The sequence below is a fragment of the Gymnoscopelus microlampas genome (assembly GCF_963454915.1).
Source record: "Gymnoscopelus microlampas genome assembly, chromosome: 21".
In the NCBI taxonomy this organism is placed as follows: domain Eukaryota; kingdom Metazoa; phylum Chordata; class Actinopteri; order Myctophiformes; family Myctophidae; genus Gymnoscopelus; species Gymnoscopelus microlampas.
The window spans coordinates 28,336,655-28,357,071 of record NC_139958.1 but is presented as its reverse complement, the minus strand read 5'-3'; the positions used below and the strand labels follow the sequence as shown (position 1 = coordinate 28,357,071).

The 20,417-nt window shown below is 41.6% G+C and overlaps 1 protein-coding gene across 1 annotated transcript in view; it reads left to right on the top strand.

The window, feature by feature from the left end:
- LOC311037419 (putative flavin-containing monoamine oxidase A) overlaps positions 1-20,417 on the top strand; it is an 89,470-nt gene that overhangs the window by 38,176 nt on the left and 30,877 nt on the right. Inside the window, exon 9 of the mRNA XM_084046574.1 lies at positions 10,349-10,449. Within this exon, the coding sequence (XP_083902700.1) occupies positions 10,349-10,449 (101 nt within the window). The remainder of the gene's footprint in view (positions 1-10,348; positions 10,450-20,417) is intronic.

Here is a 20,417-nt window from a genome sequence, read left to right as displayed (position 1 = left end):
TGCTCATGTAAAGAGCTTCAGCACACCATGTCAACCCTGTGCATTGATTCTTTTATATGGATGTCGCTCTATTATATTATTATTATTATTATTATTTTTGAACCAAAAAAAGCATTTAACCAATGATATTTCTCCAGGGACAGCATTTTTATGGCATGGATCTACTGTACACAAGTCTAGCCGTCTATAAGAGGGTTGGTCTGTGTGTCTGGAGCTAATCTCGTTAACCGCTTGACCTATCAGTTCTTCTTGTGCACACTGCCAGTAGGCCACAGAAGTGCCCTCCAGTAATTTTCCACATAGATTTAATTATTTCTGGCATGCTGTATTTAACTGAATTTTATAATGGAAGTCAAAAGGGCTGTGATTGGGATTAAATCAATCCATCCATTTTCGGGACTGGTGGGACACACTGTATCTGCTTGCTGCCGTTGGCTCCTGTGCTGATGACTCATGCAACAGTTTTCAGAGTCTATTCATGCCACCAGCGATGCAGATCCTCACAGTCCTCACCTGGAGTACAATTGACAATCTGGAGACCTACATTAACCCATTAAGACATGAGGCCGATTCTAAAAAAAAAAGAGTCTAAATCCCAACAGCATTCTGAAAAATGTCTGTTGCTAGCAGCGGCGCTCAAACTTTTTCCTGTTAAGGACCCTAAAAATTATATGTATTTGGCCGCGGATCCCCATCTCAAACTATGTTGTTCCAGGGACCTCCAGAAGCAAAGATTTAAGTAAAAAAAATATATATATTCAAAGATTTGCGCAACATTTTTCAAAAATAGCAGATCTACAGTGCCGCGCTATGAACTATCTGCTATTTTTGAATAGCCAAAGAAATCTAAAATGACAGACGCATTCCCGGGCTTAATGGGTTAAAAAAGTTTGATGGGCTCGCTGGCAGGATGTCGTATTCCCACCACTTGGACCAGGAACTTGAATTTAGTGTATAGCTCGGGCCTGCCAGAGCTCATAACCCCATCACTTTGCTGGCCATCGCCTTCTCCCACGTCACACAGCCTGCCTGCTGCCTCAGTCGCACAGCTCTGTTGGGACCTCTCTTCCTACACAGCTGCTCTCGTCTCCTCCTGAATCAACATGCGCCATTCCTTGTACCTCAGCTGTACAAGGGGGTTGATAAAGTTCCCCGACTATTCTTTCCCCTGGTCATTGCTCCTGCCAGCAGGACACCGTGCTCTCAGTCGAGGTCAACTACTCTCAGCCGGCTATCCAGCTGTTGACAGGAGGCCTGTACAGATGTGTCCTTTCTGCTGTTGAACACCTTGCAGAGTGAGATGGCATCACAGTTATTGCGATGTAGAATTCAAATCTGTCCATGTCATGACCTGAAATATGGCATGAAATTATATTCTGAGAGTATTTAATTTCTTTGTGGTGACATCATTTCCTGTGAAACAGGAGCTGTGTTTGTCTCAGCCAATCACAGGAATGGGAGTGGGGTTGAATTGCACCGGAGCGTCCAGTTCCAACCTCCATACACTACTCCAGACAAGATGCCAGACCCTTCATTTCGGGGTTGCTTGAGTGCCATGACCCTGAGAACAAGAAAACAGCCAGCACTCAATAAATGTCCTTTCAAATAAACAACACATAAACAAATTAAAGGACATCTATTGAGTGCTGGTTGTTTTCTTGTTCTCAGTGCACCGTTGGGTGTGCACCTTGAGACTTTTGTTAATTGTTTGTTTTGTTAATTTGAGTGTTATTCGGGTATTCTGTTTTACAGAATAGTACCATGAACCGCCTGGAGTTCACGGCGGACCACAAATGAAACAAATATCAAATAAGGCAATGCTGAATCTAGTTTATATTACTGCTTTGCTTATTTCTCAGAAATGTTTTCAGAAACACATTTTATTGCACGTTTTAGCTTTTAAAAAGAGATCCTTTGTAACGTGTGGCAGCCATGTTTGTTTGCATTCCGCATGCAGCACCGCCCTCCTGTGTCTAGCATAATGAAACATAGCCATAGGCTGTGTGGAAGATTGATGGACAGGTTCATACATATTTTTCCTTTAAGCCTGATTAGTTGCGCGAGCCGGGTGCTCGACAATGCTCAACCAAGTATAAATCAAGCATTATGCTTCTTTAGCACCACCGACATCAACTTTATTGGCTGGAAAATCATTCTCGTCCATCCAATCAGCCTCTCCAGCCCTTGCAGTTATCCACTGTTCATCTTGGCCTGTGGTGACATTCAGCTCATCCACGAAGGCCCCAATTGGTGGCTGCCGCACCTCTGACACCTTTGACTTTACATTACAAAGAGGATGACTGAGATGATGCCGCCTGTAATGATTCCAATCTTTGTCACTTGATGTTACTGACCCTGAACTAACCTCGCGTCACCAGACTTTCCACCGCGGAAAGCCTGGTATTCGTTCTAAACTGACCCGTTTGATCCGGTTTAGAAAAAAGGAAAAAGAATCGTGGTTCCGGTGGTTGGTTCCGGTTGGCGTCACATTGTTTTTGTTCCCCACATAATGCGAATCAATTAGTTTAGTCTCGCTAGTCGCTCTACGAGTTAGAATAGAAAATGGACATACCAAACCATTATTATACCAAAATAAACGAAACGATTATACTGTACTAAACTTAACAAGTTTTAACCTAGGGGAATCATTTTGGAGGTGCACGGCGCCGGTGTTTCCGGTCATTGGTTCTGGCCGCTTGTTGACGCAAAGTTATTTCCGCCCCGACCGGATCAGAAACCTGAAAATGGCATTGATCCCAGGCTAACCCTGAACAGACATGCTGAAATGGTCATAGTTGTCCAGGATGAGGTGTGCCACTTTGCCTGGCACGTGATGCTTGACAAGAGTCGTCTCGGCCAGCTTGTGTTTGATCAGATTGTCGTGCTCGTACAAAACCTGTTCTCTCACAGTATTGGCATCAAAGTTCCCAAAATCTAATAACGATTCAGTCATTTTCTTGGGTTATTGGGTAGAGAAGGTGACAACCCCACTGAAATGAAAGAGGGAGGCTAAACTAGTTTATGCTGTGCGATGATGGTGCATGATGAGAGTTGATTTGAGGAGTGAAATGAGCATTTTTATTGTGAATAACATCGATTTCCCCCTCATGACATTACCATTGTCATATGCACAATTGTTTTGCCTTTCTGCCCATCTGGGAAAATTGCATTTAGCTTGCTGCGGTTTGTGCTCCCATTATGATCACGCATTGCCAGCTCAATGTTACACAGTCTGTAAATTGTGACAGAATATGTCTGCCCCTGGCAGCCACCTCATTATGTTTCTAATAAAAACATGATGTCGCTCATCATTGTGTGAGTCAGCCCAACATAGCTGGCTTCATCGGCTTTTCTCTATGTAATTTCCCCATGTCATGTATATTTATTTTTTCTGACACCTTTCGGGTCAGTTCACCCCAGTGTGGATCCAAGCAGGCTCTAAACCAGCAAGTTTGAAACCGCAGGCATAGAGAACAAAATGATCTTATCCACACAGACAGCTCTTTTCATATCATCAATATCTCGATGGTTTTCTTTATAGATACATTACTTACATGATCAGACTGCCATTGATGCTGATGTCAGGTTGATTAGGTCCTCCTGTCTTATTTTAGTTCATTTGTTGTAAAGAATGTTCCATTTCCCCCACAATATCTGTAACTATGTCAGAGAATGCACATCAATAAGCCAGCCTTTGGCGATGGAGCTTTCAGCGTGGCAGCCCCAACCCTCTGGAGCTCTTTTCATATCATCAATATCTCTATGGTTTTCTTTATAGATACATTACTTACATTACAGTACACGATCAGACTGCCATTGATGCTAATGTCAGGTTGATTAGGTCCTCCTATCTTATTTGAGTTCATTTATAAGCGAGCCTTCGGCGATGGAGCTTTCAGCGTGGCAGCCCCAACCCTCTGGAACTCTCTCCCCATGGAGATTTTCCAGGCGCCGCCAACATTGGACTCTTTCAAGTCCGCACTGTGCACACAGGCTTTTGGCAAATGGTTTGTTCTGTTTATTTTTGTTGATGCAAAGCGTCCTTGGGTTTTTGAAAGGTGCTATATAAATTGAAGTTGGTATTATTATTACTATTTATTACTATTATCGATAATATCATAACTGTGCTGCCTATAAAATATTGAAGCCTATCTAGCATGTGAGGAGAGTCTGGAGCGCAGTCTACAGTTTTGAAGAGTGCATAATATTATAGTTCACATGCCAGACAGCATTTGCAGCTGTTACATTACTTACTTTTGTGCGTTTACTCAGGTACAATTTTGAATACAGGACTTTTACTTGTAACAGAGTATTTCTACACTGTGATATTGCTACTTTTACTTCAGTAAGAGAAAATACTTTTCCCACCATTGTGATTATAAACTTTGGAAATATGGCCCTTCACGAGCACAAGGTGTCCTGTGACCCAGTAGAGAAGATGACATCCATGTTTTTTTAGGAAACACAATGTCTCTCATAATTTTATGAGGCAACGTTCACTCTGTCCAGCGTAGCTACTGCAGCTTCATTGAATTGTCTCTGCGTATTTTCCCCATGTCATCATGTATCTTTATTTTCTTTTAGACACTTTTTGGGTCACTTCACCACAGTGTGGCTCTAAGCAGGAACTAAACTAGCAAGTTTGAAACATCAGGCATAGAAAACACACGGACACATAGAAAACACAAAGACACATAGACAGCTCTTTTCATATCAATGTTTTTTTCTTTATAACTTCATTATGCGGTATCAAGGAGGTACATTGCTTACATTACATGATCAAACTTAGACTGTCATTGGTGCAGATCTGTTCAAATCTGCATTGTCTAACACAGTGGTTCCCAAACTGGTGGTCCCCAGATGATAAGCTTAATATGCAACATTGTTTTCTCATTCAACAGTACAGGGTATCTGCACATTTCTAAAGTTACAATCAAATGACTCTTAAGACTTTTATAATACCAACTTGGATAAAATGTCAAATATTATTTAAAAAAGAGGCAAACATTGTGCTTGTAGTTCGGCTATTTTCACAATATATATCTGTGGAATGGAGTCAAACTAAATGTAATGCCTACAATTCCAAGTGCTTGTCAGGGTGGGGGGTCCCCAGTTCAAATATGATTATTTTGATGTTGTCACGACCTGAAAAGTTTGGGAACCCTTGGTCTAACATGTACTTGTATATAGAATAGAAATGCAGAGAGTGTGTAGTACAGTATACAGTAATTCAGGAAGAACACTAAAGTCATGCCATCACTTGATTGGTCCAACTGTCCCATCTGGCAGCTCATCAGCTGATCATACCGGCCGACTCTCAATCACCAAACACATTTAATCAAGATGCCGGTCTTTTAACCACTTAAACCCATACACTTTGTGAACCGGAGTCCCCCTGGGGTCTATGCTTGGCCCTCTCCTTTTGACCTTACTCCAAGTGTCTTTTGCTTTTACGCGATGCCCAGAATAGGGATGCTAGCGTTCAAGTGGTTTTAAAGCCCACAGCTTTCACACTCACTCTGCTACTCATTCAAGCCACCGCTGCTCTCGGGTCATTTCAAATTCCCTCCACCACCTCAACCCCCTGCTTTGTTCACGGCTGCTGTGCAGGCTATTTCTGAACTACAGTATGTGTGGGTTTTTGTGCTGTGGTTTCATCTTTATTGAATAATATCGGGGAGTATACAGTATGTATTGTGACGCCCACAGAATATCTTGCATTCTGCTTGGATTCATTTCTCAAGCATCTTCAGGAGCAAAGCCCCTTCTGCCAAATGCGCTTTGGTCTCTGACTGAATCACAATTTGCATGATAAAAAAAAGCAGAGAGAAAAGAAAAAATCCAGCACTTATCAATGGCTCATTAACCAAAGACAATGGGAATGACCAGATGTCAGAGGTAGCGATTTTACAATTTCATGCTTTGTTTTGCTCAAAGGTGAGAGAGAAAATGTCAGGCCATGTGTTTGAGGTTGAAAATTATTTGTGATAAATCTTTAATACATCTTTATTAATCTACTGTCACGCATTAATTTTGATTAGGGGCGATTGGTTATTTCATTTATTTTCAGGTGTATTTTGAGCTGCATAAGTTGAAAAGAAAAAGAAGAAAGGAAACGGACAGAAATAAACTAAAACAATCATCTAGCCAAACGGGGGCTGTGACTGCTTAATGGCAGACTAATGCCAGACTAAATGGACTTTTGAGTGCGGAACTCCTTAGAGAGCTAATGAACATTTTATTGCATAATTGCAAGTAACAGATGAAAAAGCAGGAAAATTAAAATCATTTTAACATTTTGATGAATAAAGACCCACAAGGGTTCCCATAACCACAATAGCTAGTAACTATGTAGACTGTGTATTTGATCGTCAACATTTATTAAAATTAGGCATGCACCGATATGGAAATTCTTGGCCGATAGCGATACAGATGTTTAAAATAACAATTTAGCCAATAGCTGATACTGATACCGATATTTGTTTATTTAGTTGTTGGTGTTATTATTTCCCCCTTTTGTGCCAGGGAAACAAATACATCTTCATTATGATAAATAACTGTTCAGAATCTGCAGAAACACAACATAATTGCCTTGATGCAAGTAACATTAGCGAGTGTCAACGAGCGTCAGCTGCACACACACCTCAGCTGTGCTGAACCGATACCGATATGTGGCTGATATATCGGTGCAAACCCCTAATTAAAATAGTTTCTAAATGCTTCTTCGGGCTTTCCACTCAAAAAGGGATGAATGACTGCGACATTGTTAGCCAGCCTGCTGCACTTGGTAGGCCTGTCATTTTTCACTTTCCCTATCCCTTGATCACTGAAAGACCTTGAAAGTAGCCCGTGCTCTACAGTGTGTCATGAGTACAGAATGAGAAAGTAATGAAAAATTCTCACCCACTAGCCCGGAGGCTGCAGTAGATGTATCTGCCACATAGGTCACTGCCATGGAGGAAATTGAGACGCCAAGAGAGTGAGAGTTATCCAGTGTAGAGAAAGATATTCACAAGTATGAATGGGGTAAAAAAGAGAGGATGAAGCTCAACTACAGTTTTAACCCATTTAGACCGGGAAAGAATCTGTATCATTTTTAGATTTCTTTGGCTATTCAAAAATAGCATATATACAAGCTCATAGCACGGCACCGAGTGTCGCACTATGAGCTTGTAGATCTGCTATTGTTGAAAAGAAAATCGTGAAAATGTGTGCAAATCTTTTAATATATATAATTTCTTAACTCAAATCTTTGCTTTGTCCTTTGAACAAAATAGTTTGAGATGGGGCGGGGGGAGGGGGGGTCCTCGAAAAATACCTATCATGTTGGGTGGTCCTTGACATGAAAAATGTTTGAGAACTCTGATATTATAGCATTTTTTTAAACTGTTAGGATATAGAAGACATTTGTAGAATTCCCAGAAGCAAAGATTTGAGTTAAAAATGTTTGCTTAAAAATATATATATATTCAAAGATTTGCACACCTACAAATTGTAGCAGATCTACAAGCTTATAGCGCGGCTCTCGGTGCCGCACTATGAGCTTGTATATCTGCTATTTTTGAATAGCCAAAGTATAAAATAATGGTTAAAGTGGTTAAAATCTAAAATGACAGCTGCTTTCCCGGTCTTAATGGGTTAAAAAAAAAAGGCAGATTGAAACACGAAAGTGTACTGAGAGAGCACTGCTTTTGGGAAACACAGTCATAAGAATTTATGGCTCATGAACCCCAGTCAACTGAAACAACTCAGTACGTGTTCCCAAACTTTTTCAGCGCAGGCCCCCAAAAGAGACATTTTGTGTTTTCGGAAGCCAAACGTACAAAAATACATTATGAATTAACCAGTTAAGCCCGATTTCAAAAATATCTATACTTGGCTCCAGCACCACGCTGCAGCCTCCCCCCGGGTAGGACAACCTCGGAACAGACCCAGGCCCCTGTGAACCCTGCCGCTCGGTGCCTGGCTGCCCACCATCAGCAAAGTTACATCAGCAACCTCCTGTCACCCTCCCACCCCGTCACCCTCTGCCTGCCCAAGAGCCCCGGAATAGTTTTGGGGCGGGTCATTCGGGTTTCACTGGCCCAGTTCTTGTGAATTTTGGGGGGACGTGTGTGGTGGATATTCACGCAGAGGGACAGTTGACAAGTTTAAACTGTTATGATTCACGCCACGGTGATCTCATCCATGTTCATTTTGTACTCCCTACCTACCATTGGTAGTTTCCCTTTAAGTCTTTATACATACCTTTGCAAGGTGTTGACATATTTCTCTCTGCGACTGAGATTTTTATGTGATTTTTTTGTCTGCAAAATAAAACCGAATGCAACTTTGGCTGTTCAAAGGCGAATATGAATCTCCGTCCTTTCTCATCTCGCACTCCTACAATAGCATAACAACTCTGCCATATAGCTTTTGGAACTGACTTTAGTTTTTTTCTTTTTTAACCGTCATATTCCCTATTATGGGGCAAACATTCGGCTTAATCTATCTCAGTTGTGAGCTTGTAGTTTGGCTATTTTCACCGAAGAGATTTGGTGTAGAGGTGAAAAAGGAGCATACCTAGTATAGAGCCGTGGTGGTTAAAACTTGAAAGCCATTGATTCTGTAGACATATCCAATGGTCTCACAGTAATCTGCTTGGTGTTTTATGATATCTCAACAAATGATTTATGCAATGCCTATTTTAAATTGTGTTGTTGCCTCAAATCAACAATTTTCATTTTACTTCCAAATAGAGCCACCTCATTAAGTGTCTCATTGCCACAGAGCCTGCCATAACAACCCTATGAAAATTAGGCTAATTAAAACTGCACTGTCAATTAGGATGGCAGACATTTTATTGCAACTGCACTGATTTGACTGGTGGCTAATTTCACAATTATGCCACAGTCGAGTTCACAAATCCAGCAGTCCATTGGAATGGAATTTGATGCAGAGAGTATAGCATTAGGCCTGCAGCATTAGGACAGGAGACCTGTGTATACAATTTTGGATGGCATTACGTTGTCACTTGTCAGTGTAGAATACTTGTGCTGTCAAAAACAACTACATGCCTGAAACATCTCATTTAGCTGTCACCAATCTAATACTAGCCTGACTTGACATATAATGCGGTAGAAGGAATTTCCTGCTATCAGTTACACTTGCCAATGTGTTATACCGACACACAACCGCAACATTATGGATATGACACCCTTAGACAGGTCTTGCATCATATGTACAGTGCTGTCATTTGAACGTCTTAGTGACCATGTCAAATTAGGTTTGGTCTACTTATCATGTCACTGTTTTTCAGTTTAACTGCTTTTAGCTCATCAATTTTATTTAGCATAAAAGATATTATTTTTAAGTTGCCGACAGGCGCTTGACAGTTCCCAAATGATGTTTCACATCTTCTGCTGGCTCATTTGTTAAAAGCCTGGCTCTGGGCCAGACATCACTTCACTTGCCAGGACGAGCTTTGAAACAGTCTGTCTTTGTGAGTGTGACATACATTCAAAGCACTACCTCTGACAATACTGATGAAGTGATTCGATCTCTCCTTAACAGGGGGAGAAACATGTGGGACCTTCGTAAATGTAAATACTGCAATTAGGGCTTTGAAGCACACCGACGGTCACGGCAGTGTTAAGTCAGTGGGATTTCTCAGCCAGGCCATTTTCTCCAAGAAGTGGTCACTGGGGCATTGAATCCAATTTACCTGAGTGCTTGTCGATGATTCCAAAGTAAAGCAAAGTAAATCCCTGATCAATAGAGGGATTAACCAAAGTGATATGTTATCTGTCTTCACTCCTGTGGCTCCCCTTTTTTTTTATTTCTTTCTCTCTTTTTTTCTCTCTCTCCCTGTCTCTAAAACACACACCCTACATGCTCTATCATTCATCTTTAGACCCTCTCTCTCTCTCTCTCTCTCTCTCTCTCTCTCTCTCTCTCTCTCTCTGGTGAGGTTAATACATTGCAGATCTTTTCTTCCTTGCTACCTTGCTATCCATGAGAAACCGAGAAAGATATATGACCAATAAAGCAGTGATTCTCAACCTTTTTAGTTTCAAGAACCCCCAGTTTGATATGCATTGGGCCACTGCCACAGATCCCCATTTGATACAATGTTTTATCTCTGGAACCTCAATCTACACTGCAAAACCCTCAGTGTTTATGTAACTCTGAGAGTATACAAACGTGTGCATTCTGGGAATTACTGACCCGTAAAGTCAATCATTTCAATGGGGACCCCCTGGAAACCCCTCAAGGACCCCATGGAGTCCCCGGACACCACATTGACAACCAGTACAATAAAGCCATCAAGCAATGTGTCATTGTTTGTCTTTGTGCTCTTGTCTTTCAGCCAAGATCCAGTACGAGCCAGCCCTGCCCAAGCAAAGGGAATGTCTTACCCAGAACATGCCAGTGGGTCACCTGATCAAGTTCATTGTCACATATCAAACCGTAAGTAATGAAAGATGAGCACAGAAACAAATATACACAGTGCGAGAGAGATCATAATTCATTGCTAAGAATGTTCTTTACCTCTAAAGGAAAAGCCCTTAAGTGCTTGGAATCTTGATGATCCAATGATCCAATAATTATTTTAATCCTATTTTGTTAAGTATATTGAACTGCACTTGATGTATGAAACGTGCTATAACTTTGATTGATAAGTGCAACCCTGCAACCTAAAAGATTAAACATGATTTAATCTGAATCCTGAATTTTAAATTATCGTAAAAGACTACAGTACAGATCTATGAGTATCTCATACAGCACATTTTATGTGCTGTATGAGATACCAGAAAAACAGTTAAAGCAAAAAAACACATGAGAGAAAAATTATGGTGCAATAGAAACAGTTTATTTAGAAAGTAGGTTAAAAGAGTGGGGGACAAACTTAAAAAAAGGTTACTGATGTAAGAGTCATTTACTTATACTGTATATCCTTATACGGTCCATCCTGTATGTCCATGTATAATCCTTGCTACAAAGGTGGAAACTGAGGTGGGAACAGCATAACAGGCTGCTTTCTGCTTCCAGACTGCTTGGTCATGTGGTGCTTTTATCTGAACCGTCTGGGGTGCCATCCTGCTGCCTTTATTGACCATATTCATATGGCGGCCATTCTGCCCTTTCTTCACACTCGCTGTCGGGGTGGCGTTTCCCACCACCGAGTATGACGTAAGAGGATTGGATGCATTCTGTGCTTAGAAATATGTGTGCTGTATATATCATGCATGTAATATATCATCAATATATCATATATATATCGAGTCGGTTGGTTCTAACAGAAGACATAGTTGTGTTTTTGTTCTTTCAATGAGACTGGTCTTTGTTTGACACCTGATAAATTAGTTCCTAGGAATCAGGTTTTGTTTCTAGTACTTTTCAATATCCAATAGACACAATGTCATGGTATTCTGATGCATTTTTTTCCAGAGTAGTAAGTAGTCATGTGACATGAGAAATTCTCCGGGAAGGAGGAGGGTGTAATCTTTTATTTATTAATGAGAGCTGGTGGTTTGGCGGTGCTACCAGATCATCGAGGGTTTGCTGGCGAAGAACAGAGTGCAGCACCTGTGACACTTCCTGTTAGCCTTTACCAACTCCCCCACAAAATGCTGAGGGACTGAAGCCATACTGCACACCATTTCTCCAACAGGGTGTTTCGGGTTAACGCGTGCATTTCTTAGTTCCTGCTCTGCCCAACCCAATTTATTCCAGATCTTACCATTATGACTTGCCCTCGAGTCTACATAAACCTTGTCTTATTGCATGAAGGGGTCTGTAAGGGTCTGTATCCATTGTGAGGGGGCGATCACCAAATGCACAGCCCTATTGGGCATACAGGAGAAAAGGACTTTTTGTCTTTGAATGAGGTTTCCCTCTCTTTTACTTGAAATGGACTAAAAGAATCCAATGCCACAAACATGGTGGAACATCGGAGAGACACGGCTCACCTACTTTACTATCAGCAGAGTTGATGGGCAGCCACACGTATCAGAAAACATATAATCCTGTATCTGGTTGTTGTGGTCAGTCTTCAGAAACGTGTTTTTTAAATATTTGGGTTGCTGCACTTGAGAGGACAGAAGAAGAGAGGACAGGTGCCATTAAAATACGTATTACAATGCAATTTTAGCTAATCCAGATATTTGCACTACAGTATTCGTTAATATTGAACATATTTTGGCTCGAGTGAAAGGTCTGCTCTGTTTTGGTCTGTAAAATTACGTTGAATTAATTGCTTGACTAGCTCAGCTTTATGTCTGATTCATACCTGGTTGCGTGTCAGTGTCACACACCGAAAATAGCCGATCTACAAGCTCACAAAACGTTGCAGCACAACAACGCATTATGCATCGCAGCATGTGTTGTGAGCTTGTAGATATTTTCGGTGCGTGACACCCACGCACAACTAAGTATAACTCAGGCTTTAGTTGTTGTTGAGCATACAGGTGCAGAATATATGAATATGCTCAGCTGTAAGTTGTTTGCACCTGGTACGGGCATCGCTTAAAATATATATATAATTTAGTATCTTTATCAGTATAACAGTCTCAGTGTAGGATGGATCTGACATTGTAACAGGCCAGGGGAGAGAGGGCCATCTCATCAGATCTAATTTGCAGTTATCTAATAGAGGAAGGTTTTTCCATGAATGATTTAGTGATAAATAACCCCAGATACCTGAAACCCTCTGTGATCCTTTTTAAAGGACAAGGCAGATTGGGGAAGTTTGTGTCTAAGGAATTAATAGGGAATAGCTTGGATGGTTGTTCCAGTTGATGGATGATGATCTTTAGGCAAGACTGTCTGTTATTTATAGTTTTGTTTATAGTTTTAGGAACATTTTTGAAGGCTTGAAGCTAAGCTGTAATTCGTTGCAAGTCCTTGCAAGTCATTTTCAGATACCAGGCAACAGTTTCATCCGGCCTGAGGCATTGCAGATGAGTTCATTGGTGTTAGTCTTGTTTATTTTCCTTTACTTCTCGGGTCATCCAGTGACAGTGAATTGGAACCCATGGTTTCAATTTGCCACTGTTCCTCTGACCTCCTGAGTGAAATCAAGTCCAGTGGTTCATCGAGTGCATAAACAAATATGGCCAGTCTCAGCACACGGTGGATACTCCCGCACATGCCCCCTTTTAGCAGAGCAGAAAAACCTCATGAGACGATTTTCCTGTTTGCATGCCCTTTCAAAACAGTTTAGGTTTGTAAGTGGTTGAATTGTGTGAGCTATTTTACAACAGACTGACTATCAGTCCAGAATATGGAGTTATTTAATGCATCTGTAACTCTGATTTCAGCATTTTGTTGTTTTGTGTTTTTTTCTTTTCTTTTTTCTTTCACATTTTTGTCTATAGCCATTATCCATCATTGTCAAAACCTGGATAAGAAAAAAATATTTTATAATGGCTAAAAACACAAATAATGCTGTAGACTGCAGTCACTCCACATACAAGTGGAGTACTTTAACAATCTTATTCATAATACCTAATGAGACCTATTTCATACTTCATTGTACTACGTGCCGTTGGCTATAATGTGGTTCTACAAGCTCATGCGATGCGTTGTGATATTGTTGTGATAATATTTGCAAATATTTGTCTATAATGACATGCCCCCAAAAAAGGGGGATCAGATTGAAACTGGTTTACTTAACATTTTATTTCATGCATTCTTCAAAAGGAGACCTCTGATGGTGAAATCAAATAAAAGGACCCGCACACTGTCAGAAACTTGCAAAAAAACGTAAGACCTTCATCAGGACAGACAATCAAAATCTATCCTGATGAAGGTCTAATGACTAAAACGTCGAAATAAAGAGCACATTTTTTTTGCAAGTTTCTGACACTGTGCGGATCCTTTTCTTTGATTTCACCATCAGAGATCTCCTTTTGAATTATGCATTTTTTAAGCACCTGTCTCCAACCTTTTGAGGTGTGCATCGGCCTTCTTCACAAAAATGTTATGCATTCTTAAAACACAATATAAAAGTTCAGCTACTGTTAGGACATACTTCATAGTTACTTCAATTTTAATGATGCGTCATTATTGAGTATTCTCCTGTTGTCTTGCCTAATGAGCTTTGTTAGAGCCATATTTGTTCCTCTTGAATAAATTAAATTTAAGATAAATTAGAGTCCATTCTTTCAAATTCTGGTGAGAAGTCTCGCATGGCCAATGCAAATGGCCTGTTATAATTATTGGACACCTTTGACCTTTTACTTCTTCTTAATCATACCATGGCTGTGAATATCCATGAATGAAGTAGCTATTGAGGTATTCAGTATGTTTACATGCACAAAAGACACCAGGCTACTGTGAGTACTCTGGTTATCATATACATTGTTGACCAGGGTCCCCCAGGGCTCTACACCCCCCCCACCCCCCCCCCCCCCGCCTTTCCCTCTACACCAAATCTCTTCTCCAAAAATAGCCAAGCCACAAGCTCACAACGCGACGCAACTCCACGAGGACGTAGGGCCTCTGTCCTGCGCCTCCGCCTTACACTCCCTGTTGACAGGTGCCACCCCAACCCGTAGGAGTATGTGCAGTGACAAATATCACCCTCCCTGCCCGTCTTCCCCCAATTGTGTTCGTATAGACGAATCCACAGACGCGCTGCCTGTAGCTGCCTGTAGGCGGCCATTGCTGCGGTGTCGCGTCCGCGGAGCGCTGACACCGCAGCAATGGCTGCGCGCAGGGCAGTGCTCCGTGGATTCGTGTATAGAGTAGACGCTCGACAAAGCCGGATGCACCACTGTGGAATCGAACCCCTAGAACCCCCTTTGCGGTGGTAGGCACTAGTCAGGTACTTCGGACACCGTTTTCAATGTTACCATTGTACAATTTACACTCATCCAGAAATGTCATAATATTCATGTTTTTTACATGCATTTGGTCTCATTCCAAACACGACTTTTGCCAGTCATATTCGTCCTTGCTGCCACAGCTCAGTTTGTAATTCCTCCTTTTTCAAAAGTAGAGTGAGAGCTTGATGTCTGCCTGAATCCATTAAATTGTAATATTTGTGCACGCAGCCTCACTCTATCTCTGCTGTTTTGTTCGTCTCGGTCTGCCTGCCTACAGTATAGGCAGTTTAGCACCCACGTCTGTAGCAAGCTGGTGATAATTATACGGTGATTATTGCCAACAAGAGACAGTTAAGTGTTTTCCTCCAACAAGTATTTGACCTGAGCATACAAGGACACGTATCTATTTCTGTCTGGTTCTTCACTACACATGGATGTGTGTGAAGTAAGTCTCATATGAGAGACTTGTTTAGAAAGGGTTTTCCAAACATATGCACACTTTAAAAAAAACAACAACAAACAAAACATTTAAGAATCCAGGATGGTGGTATTCATAGACAGGGCAAACCCTATAACAATTTGATAAAAGGGTGTACCAAACTTTTCCCTGTAGAATCCATTTCTGCAATGTACATTTTTGTATTGTGCATATTTAATTAGATAATTAGCATATTTGACACATGGGCGGAAATAATTGTGTAATCAATATGTGTATGGATAATGTGGCAGTAGGCAGACAGAATCATGTCTTTAGGCCATATACAAATATAACATATTTGTATATAAAATGGTGATGAGATTTGAGCAATTATGCAAACGGGTAATTATGCAAACAGGAGTTATTTTATGCTATCTATCTAGCAGCCTGAATTCTGTGAATTACTATTGCATGTGTGTTATTTTATAAATGTATTTACATATTAGATATGTATTTGTTTTGCCAAGTATCCTAGTTTCTTCAGCATAAATCTAGCTGTGTTTATCCTGTTTTCTCTTAATCCCCTTAAGAGTGATGAGGATTTGAGGAACAAGGAACCAGCTGTCTCATTTACATGATGATTTCTGACTTCTGAAAGTGGGGACTGGGGAGTAACCGGTATACAGTACTTGCATGTACTGGCTGAAGGAGAGCAACATGCAGAATCTTATGTACCATTTCAGTTTTCAGGTACTTTGTGAAATTCTTGCACCATGAGTAGCAGACACTGTTGAAATAAGGCTGGACTAGAGCTGCCAAAATGCTGCCATTGTCATGAATGTTTTCCTATCCAGAAATGTAGAGATTATGGCTGAGAAGCCATCATCGGTTAACCTTGGCTTAGCCTTTCAGTCTGGCCCATTCCTTAAATGGCTATGCAGGCATGCAGCACACATCCAAGGTAAATTGACACAAGCACAAAATCGCTTGCCCAGCAAATTTGTCGGGGTTATTGCGCTGATAATGTGTCGCTTTGCGATGCATCGATCAGCGTGTTCAGGCTTCGGTACCCAGCAATGGCCGAGTTATTGCGTGGGTGAAATTCATTCTCTCTCTCTCTCTCTCTCTCTCTCTCTCTCTCTCTCTCTCTCTCTCTCTCTCTCTCTCTCTCTCTCTCGCTCTCGTTTTGCGTTACAGGATTACCTTCTGAGAAAAGTAGCTTTTTTTTTTTGCATTTCCGACGATTAAGCCCACCTGCGAGGAAGTTTGGTAAACATAAAATCAAGAGTGCAGCCTACCGGAGTGACCACCAGTGTTGTGGAGCTGTGCTGGGCGTCCCCATGGCTAATTTGCATTGATGTTCTCCTCCTTTCACCAATAAATCAAAAAATAGTGTGAATACTTCCACGACCGTAACCTACTAATGGGCAACCTCTCCGTCTTCTCTCAATCTCTGCCATGTCGCACACGTGGAACAAATTAATCTAAACAAGACCAGTAATACCGCCAGCCGTGTGTCACGCGAAAAGCGGTGACCCATTGAATTACGTAATTATTGATTACGCAATCGCCACAGTCTGCAAGGCACCGGTCAGCGATTTTCGTGTAACATCCGTGCAAGTCTCCGTTGACAGAGACAAGTTTGTCCATTCCATCAGGAAACAGCGCAAACGCGTCGGACGGATTTTCCTTTTCCTTTGTGGCAACAGAAAGAACAGGGAAATATAGGTCTTAAATGTAACGAAGTAACGCCGTTGTTTTGGAAAAGGTAACTAAGTAACCGAGTAGCTACTCTAATTGCAAAACGAACGAAAAGTATTTCGTTACAAGTAACGCCGTTACCCCCAACACAGGGTCAGGTCTCAGTAGTCGAGAGAGTCAACAGTGTTAATAGTGATGCACAGATTGAAGGCAAGCTGCCAACCCACTGACCTTGGAGGCTGCTGTGAAAGTGTACCCCAAGAGAGTCGTTAATCAGTCGCCTCAGTTATACAGGTCACAAAGACCCGGATGTCCAGATTTACAGCCTCACAATAGTTTGTTCATACATGTACGTATGTATATAATAGGCGGTATCAGATCGGAAGATCCGAGTGGGTGACGTCAGGTGACGTGTCATGTTTAAAAAGTTGCTCCAAACGTACGTACTGCACAGACTACAGCTGACAATCAGCCGATGGCACTGTTCCGCACCTGTGTGAGAGGTAATAAGTCTACCATGCGGGGCGATTACATGAAAAAATATCATTTATACCCCTTGCTAAAAGGTGACTGACTCTGTAATGGATATATAGGTCTTTAGGTTGTTGAACACACCCCTGTAGTGGGCGGTGTTTTACAAGAGAGTTTTGTTACTCCTGCGTTGACACCATGTCTTTGACATTACCCTGCGTACGCAAAGAGTTAACAGACTTCTTTCCCACTGCCAGTAGACAGTATATCTTTGTCTGTATTAGTTTCTGGTGTGTCATGTTCAACCCAGATCATATATGGGCACAACACATGTGGAGCTACAGTATATCAACCATTACTAAATTATTAAGAGGACGTCTGTCATAGTTGAGAGGTTCCTTTGCCAGAAGTGAGTGTGTTCCAGAACATAATTGCATAAGTACCTGCAAGACTCTACCCCCTTCACTCTCTCTTTCACTCTCGCTCTCTCGCTCTCTCTCTCTCTCTCTCTCTCTCACGCACGCACGCACGCACGCATGCGCTCACTACCTCATCTTTCTCTTGGTCTGTGCTGTACACATTCTTTTCCCGGTTCACATTGGGCATAAAATGCGGGTTGAAATGCTCTCCCTTCCCAATAAGTCCCGCCGCTGATTAAACATACTTCATTGGGTGATCCGGCTTTGCTAATGCCTGGCAGCCTCCGATGGCACTGTTTACTATGCATTAGGCCATGGACGGGGTCTGTGACGGACCCCCATAGCGCTCCAACTCCAGATGGACCTGTCCATTTGGTTCCATTTGTACACTCTGAGTGAATAATTTAGCTGGGGACCCCCTGGAACCCCCTCGAGGACCCCTGGGGGTCCCCAAGCTCCACTTTGAGAACCACTGGTGTGAGACTAAAAAAGCTTTGACTTTGTCATTTCATGTTCATTCCACTGCATGCTCCAACCAGTCATCTGTGACTGAGGTCTGTGACCATCCATTTCTTGTTCCCAGGCTTTGGTAGTATTATTATTATTAATATTTAATATTAGTATTTATTATTTATACAGATACGGTACATGTAAGTGAAGAGAATGTCCATCACCACCAACAGTTTGCCTCTAGTGGTATAGGTCACTAAAAAGCACAGTACGTTTAAATATTTAAACCCAGCAGGAGTCTCAAACAAATAGCGTATTTTTTTTCGTTGTAGGACCTACATTAGCCTTACAAATACAGAAATGTGTCATGACTCATGCAAAGCAGGTTTCGACACTGCAGGGATGCGCTTCTTCAATACTGATCTCAAGTGAGTGTCACTGTTGAAAGGGTTGCTGCATCACATTCAACAATCTGATTGGCTGCCGCCCAGCAGAAGTCACTTATCCTTTACCTTTGTTGAGACATTCTCTGCTTTTTTGATGCTCTTATCGCCCTGCTTTGCCGCCAATCGCATAATCCTCAGAGCGGCACTGCCACCTCACCTGCTTACAAGTACCTTTTGGCCTAAGGATGGTGCTAGAGGAGGAAAGGTCATGGTGTGACCAAAATCAGTGGGATTCATCCACCGGGGAGCATGAAGGTCCCATGTTGTTTGGGATTAAAGTGGTGGTTGGTTGGATGTCCGGATAGACCAGCCGACCGTCTGATCGACAGCCTTAGAGGTTACTCTCTGTCCATTTCTACTGTGTGATTGTACTCTTAATAGACTACTGTGTAGTGCCATGCGGCATGTCGCACTTCAAAAGAAAACACTGTTTACGAAGCAATGTGCACTGCTCACCCATAAAATTCTCTTTTAGTTCAACCCTGTGCTGGATCACTCCATAGTGAAGAATCACCAATGAAATGATATGATTTGCACTCAGGAAAAATGTGCATCTCTCTCGCTCTTCTAAATGCATCTTTTTAAACAACATGATGCCCATTGTGTGCGCAGCTAAATGTTTCAGCTTCTGCCTTCCGCAGTAGCCTCATCGACTTCAAAAGACCCATACATTGTTAAATTTTAAAGTTCAGAAACTCCGAAAGGTACTGCAAGAGGTCTCAGTTTGTTTGCGGTTTCAAAGCATTCAGTTTGTGTATCGAAACGTTGCATAATTCAGAACATAATCGAGCGAGTGTGAACTAACACTGTGGCCTTCAGCATTCATAAAGCGTGTTTTGACACAAATGGAATAGCCTGCAATATTTATGGTTTCCCACTTCATTTAGTTAGCAGAAGCTCAGTTGCTCTGACCCCTCATGGTTGTTCAGTATAGGCAGTATAAACCTAAAAAAAAATGTAATCAATTTGTTCCCTACTTGCAGGCAAAGCACAGATATGTTTCTCATCCTTGTCTCCTCTTTATCGGTGATTCTCAACCTTTTGAATTTACAGGACCTCCAATCTTATTTGCATTAGGGCCACGGAATACCGTTTAATTATCTTTCCATCACTGGAACCCCAATCTAAGAAAATCTTTATTGTTAGGCATGAGTTGGTCCGATACTATGTCATTTGTTCCAGAATCCCCTTACTGTAGGTATAGAGTCAACAGAGAAACTCTGATCAAAGTTTTGCCGGGGACCTCCTGGAACCCCCTAGGGGTCCACAGGCCCCACATTGAGATTAATCAACCTTGTCTCTGTACTGCATAACCTATATTAGAGTCACTTCATATTACCTCACCTGAAGCAGTATTAGTTGCCTGCTGATGAGACGTAACATTTGCATGCAGGTCAAATAACTACTTTATGAGTCATTTGTAATACATCAGTGGTCCTCATCATGCTGTCCTGGGAAGTACCCTAGCAGACATGACAGTGGGTATACCTTTAGGCTCAAATTCAGTAGAGCCAAATAAGCCAATACAGTCCATTGTTATGCAACCGAATAAGACAACATAAACCTTTTATTGATCCCTGGGGGAAATTCAGGCTACTAGCCACAGCAGTAATCATGAAACACAGGATAGATACAGGTAACAGTATATGGAATAAAATGAAATAAAATGGGTAAGGCAGCTTTTGTTAGATAGAACCTTTCA